This window comes from Egretta garzetta, unplaced genomic scaffold (assembly GCF_000687185.1).
Source record: "Egretta garzetta isolate BGI_Z169 unplaced genomic scaffold, ASM68718v1 scaffold72, whole genome shotgun sequence".
Lineage (NCBI taxonomy): Eukaryota > Metazoa > Chordata > Aves > Pelecaniformes > Ardeidae > Egretta > Egretta garzetta.
The window spans coordinates 3,282-8,555 of NW_009259032.1; the positions used below are offsets into that span (position 1 = coordinate 3,282).

The following is a 5,274-nucleotide window of genomic DNA, read 5'->3' on the forward strand; positions in this document are numbered from 1 at the left end:
AGGGCTGGAGCACCTCTCCTATGAGGACAGGCTGAGAGAGTTGGGCTTGTTCAGCCTGGAGAAGAGAAGGCTGCGGGGAGACCTCATTGCAGCCTTTCAGTACTTAAAGGGGGCCTGTAGGAAAGATGGGGAAAATCATTTAGCAGGGCTGGTTTTGACAGGACAAGGGGTAATGGTTTTAAACTAAACCAGGGTAGGTTTAGACTGGATATAAGGAAGAAATTCTTTACAATGAGGGTGGTGAAACACTGGAACAGGTTGCCCAGAGAGGTAGTGGAGACCCCATCCCTGGAAGCATTCAAGACCAGGTTGGACGGGGCTGTGAGCAACCTGATCTAGTTAGCGGTGTCCCTGCTCACTGCAGGGGGGTTGGACTAGATGACCTCTAGGGGTCCCCTCCAACCCAAAACATTCTATGACTCGAACGTATTTGCAATCTGTAATTACTTAATTACTAATTACTCAATCTATAGGGTACATGTACGATTCAGCTTTCAGAATACCTGTACAGAAGGGAAATTCTAGCCCAAGCCTACACTCCCTCCCACCACTGGCTTAAGGTTTAAGCAGAAGGTAGGAATAGCTGTAGCAGTCCTGGTAGCACAGCTTTATTTCCTGTATGGACCACAGCTTTGCTTCCCATTTCTGTTAAACAGAGGGCACAAAATTAAATTCAGAATCTTCTGCTTGCTTTCATCAGCCCCCACATTTCAGACTTGCTTTGTACAAGCATAAAAATGAAATGCAAAAGAGAACAAAAAAAGTCAAAATAAACCCCTCTGGGACTACCTGTGTAGAATAAAATCCTGCCTTTACTCTTCACGGCAAAAGAAACAACACAAATGTCGGAGTGCTGCCGCGTAACGCCCAGCAGGTCACCTGTGGGGCAACCGAACAGCGGGCACAGTTGAAAAGAGATTCTTTCCCAGGCAGGTTTCCACAGCTCTTTTTAAAGCCCAGCTGAGCTACAATACAAAAACTTCCAGCTCCATCATAGATGAAGCTGAGGAGCCAGGATTGTGCCTGGCAGTTAAGAGCTCTTTTCCTACATACATCTTTTCCAAAATACATGGGGATGGGTTTTTCTTTTTGGTTTGCTATAATGTGAATCTAGAAATGAATGGGGAATCTTGGTGCTCGTGCGATGGGCACAAATATCATCTGGGCTCTAGGAAGGGCATCGTTTGTTACAGCTTCCACGTGCCTACAGATAACTGATGACGCAGCAACTGACTTGTGATCCCGAGTTACCCCAGGTTAGAAAGGTCAAAAGAGTCCAGAGCTGGCATGCTATAATCCGTGCTGCTGGTTTAATAACAGAGAAGCCAAATAATGAAAGACATGAACTGAAGAATTTCGTATTTTTGGCCTGTTCTATGATCAACCCGTGGGGACATTTCTGTTAACATCAAGGGGAGTTACAACACAGTGAAAACATGCTCCTGCTCCTCCACCACCTTGCAATATGTCATTGCATTTCTAAACTTGTTCACGTTACAGTCTGATCTGGGTTCATTCCAAACACAACAGCGTACCTGATAAAGGTCGTTTCTCATGTTAATGATGTCATTGTAATTCACATCAGGCATCACTTCCAACAGGTTTTTCACCAGCTCAGTATGAAGGTGGATAATTGCTAAATGAAGGACACTGAAACAAACAAAAACCAGATTAACACATCCACATTATTTTCAAATTTATTATAAAAATTGTCAGGTTTTGCTGTACATCTCATTGAATTCTAATTGATATTAACACTTGACATGAGAGGTCATGATTTCAGCCCTAAATATCAGCACCTAAAATGAATCCCAGCATTAAAAAAAGGTAGTCAGAAGAGAACTGTGTTTAACCCTTCAATCACAGAAACAGGCTCAGGATGGCTTTTGCTGGTCCTGAGCATGACTTAACTAATAATCTAACAAATGACAAACCTTGTATCACTACAGAATTGTTTCAGAATTTGTTTGAAATCACCAGATTCTTTGCTGGTTTTTTTGGTTTTGTTTTTTTTTTTTTTCAAGTTTTGAATTATGCAGCACACATGAACACCTCTTACTGTCAAAACCTTCCTTCAGAATTTCCACAGGCGCCTCTGCCACCAAAGCAGATTTTCCTTTGGGGGTTTCCCCAGATCTGTGGGTTTTTCTTTTCTTTGTTTTCAAACAGAAAAACAACTGAGGACTCGGGCTGGTGACTAACAGCCACAGGATCTGCAGTGGTGGCCAGAGACGTCACACCAAAGGAAAAATCTGGTTTGGGACATGAGTGACTCCGCATAGCCAGACGCTTCACCACGGCTCATGGGCTAACGCAACGGCCTTTCCCATGCTCTTCTCCAGAGTCACGGTCCTTCCCCACCACCCAGTGTGGCTGTACTTTCAAAGTGACACCAGGAAAAAAAAGCAGGTTGTGAATCCCATCACCCCTCTCCAGCAGAGCTCAGTTTGTCTTGTTGCCATGAGACATCATTTCAAAGTCACGCCCTTTGCTTTGAAACATTTCTTGCCAAGCTGGCCAGTTTCTAGACTCATCTTTTTAGCATATCGCTGCTGACACACAATATCAACACAGGACACGCGGTGTGTTTGTTACGCTGCTCCAGAAATACCTGCATATACTCAGATCTACACTTTCATCAGAAAAATAAGAAAGTTCCTTGCCATTCGGGGTGTAGAGTCATCTTGAAATTGAGACTGAGAGCACTCAAAACCAGAAGATATTTTAAAAAGGGAAAAAAATACGATCTCTAAACCAAACTCATCCTTGAAGGGCCTGTTTTATTGGTTCTGGACACCACCACAGGCAGTACCATGGCACTTTCCCTCCTTCAGCTCTCCTGTGCTCTTCAAACTGTCCCAACACTCCCATAAAAGAGCTGTTCCTCTGCTCTCAGGTAGATGCTTCTTATTACGCTCTATCTTGCTGACATTTTATTTCCAAATCTCACCTCAGAAACAAATTTGCTCTTCTACTGCCTTTAGTTCTCTTCCCTGTGGCAAGTATTTTAATTTTACCCTGCCACTACATGTGATGCTGCAAAGACCTGCTGACTAGACCACGAAAGGGCAGTCAATTCCGTTTCTTAAACAGCCCTACATCAAAAAATGCATTTTGGCACCGCTGTAGACGCAGAGTGCCATAATACCATCAGGCCTCCGGAGCACAGTGGTGCTGGTATAAATGCAGTAACAGCCGGTGTTACCAAGTGCCTGCTGTAAATATACACTAATCACAGATGAAACGTATTTTGTCTCAAAGCCATAAACTGCAACACAGGTCCCATTAAAGGCATTTTCATTCCCCGCGTACTATTTGATGAAAGAAAAGTGAGCAAAATTGTTGACGGCAACATTTCTTTAAAGGCTTACCAAAAAAATTGATAGTTTTTGCCATATAATTTTAATGATTAAAATGAAAATTAGGGAAATTGATTTATGAATTTTAAGCTTTTTTTCTTTTTCCCCCTTTTTAAAAACAGCTCCTGGAGAGAGCTGGAAGACAGTCACCAAAACTTTGTTTTGTTAAAAAGCTGCAGAGTAATTTAGAGGTGTTACACGCCCACAGTCTAAAATCCATCCCAGGAGAAAGGCAACATGAGCTTGAACCTCACATACTTGCAGGTACTTCTTGATCCAGGAACAAAACAACTATTTACCATCATTCTGAAAAGTATTCTGACTTCGTTTAAATGCCCTGCAAGTCCAAATCTGAGGGGCACCTTATTGATATTTAAATGCCAGTCCTACTTGCTCAATACTCCTCTCCCCCTCTACCCCCTGCTGTATTGTCCAAAGCACTAGCAGATTTTGTTGCTGGCTCCTGCCTCGTTCATATTCCTGTTTTCCTCAAAGCAGACATTAGGTTGCCAACTGCAAAGCAAGCAAAGTAGCAGTCTCCGATTTTGCAGTCCTTTATCTGTAATGGGAGACCTATTTTCACCAAAAGTGGAGTGAAAGTCGTAGCCTCTCACAGAGTAATCAAACAGTGGGATAGCACTTCTCAGTCACTCGTCATTTGCCATCTACCTGGACCCCTTAAGGCTTATATGGCTTCTACAGAACAAAATACTGCAATTTAAGGAAACGAAAGGGCCTGCCCAAAGCATGCCAGCTAAAAAGCAAGGATGTGATAATGCCACTTTGCTTATTCAAGAGACTATCTTTGCATGTGTTCAGAGCCACTTCTGCTGAATTTCCTTTTAAATAACTCCTAATCAGTCGTGCCTCACTGTATTTCACTCTCTGAGGCCCATAGATGAACAAAATGGATTTCTACTCTGGCTCGCATTATTGAAGGACTGATAGGCAAGTATTAGCAGCCAAGTCTGCCACAAACATCCGTGCAATCTCTTGAAGATGACAGTACAGTACAGATGTAAGCAAGAGCAAAATACCGTCCTCTGGGAAGAACTTGGTGTCAGTAGGAGAAAAGCAGCATGGACCCTCCAGCTATTATTACTACATCTCCCAGCACACCTGTAACTTAAAGCTTCCTATGAAGGCTTAAGGACTTGCATGGAATAAAAAGCAGGGTGCTCCCCTTGAGCACAAAGCCGAGTATCCCCATCAACTGTGTCTCATGATGCAAGCGTAGCACTTCACGCTCAGTCAAGATTTTGCGTAAAAAAAGGCAAACAAACTCACAACATGCTCAGCATACCCTCAATGACCAGATTACTTGCTGACAGGTATTGGACCAATGAACTTTGTGATATGAGTGACTCTTCTGCAAATGCAACAAAAAATGTCTAAATCACAGCTGTACCTCCTCCCAAAGATCATGACATTTCATGCTCTCTCTCGTGTATCTCTCCCAAAGGAGATCGATATTTATTTGATTAGAGCAGTGCTGCAATCACTGATCGGCACCCCACAGCGGACAGAACAAATTGACCACACCGTTCTGCCATCGTGACTTTCAACCCAGGAATAATAGGCCAACTTACTTGTCTCCGTTATCATCCTGGACAATAGTGAGATGGCGCTGAACAGCCAACAGCATCTTCACATCTCCAGTTACAGCATAATCAAAGAGAGCATTGCAGTGACGCTTGGCAAGCTGCATGGCCTTCTCCAGGAACGGACCATCTGCAACACAAAGTTTTGTCTTCATCAGTTTGGTCGTCTTCCTTGCAACATCACCTTCTTTTGACAGGCACTTGCACTGCCAAAGAAATGCGAAGTGCAGACCACCAAGCATTATTTACTGATTCACTAAGACAGGTCGCTAATTACTCCTGAGAGGTAAGGACAGAGGGAGTGAGTCCCTTGG

At 43.3% G+C, this 5,274-nt stretch overlaps 1 protein-coding gene across 1 annotated transcript in view; it reads right to left on the minus strand.

Moving 5' to 3' along the window:
• Positions 1–1,300: 1,300 nt before the first annotated feature.
• Positions 1,301–5,274, minus strand: part of NFKB1 (nuclear factor kappa B subunit 1) — a 50,282-nt gene continuing 46,308 nt past the window's right edge. Inside the window, 2 exon segments of the mRNA XM_035890332.1 lie at positions 1,301–1,650; positions 4,949–5,090. Coding sequence (XP_035746225.1) covers positions 1,419–1,650; positions 4,949–5,090 — 374 coding nt within the window. The 3' untranslated portion in view covers positions 1,301–1,418.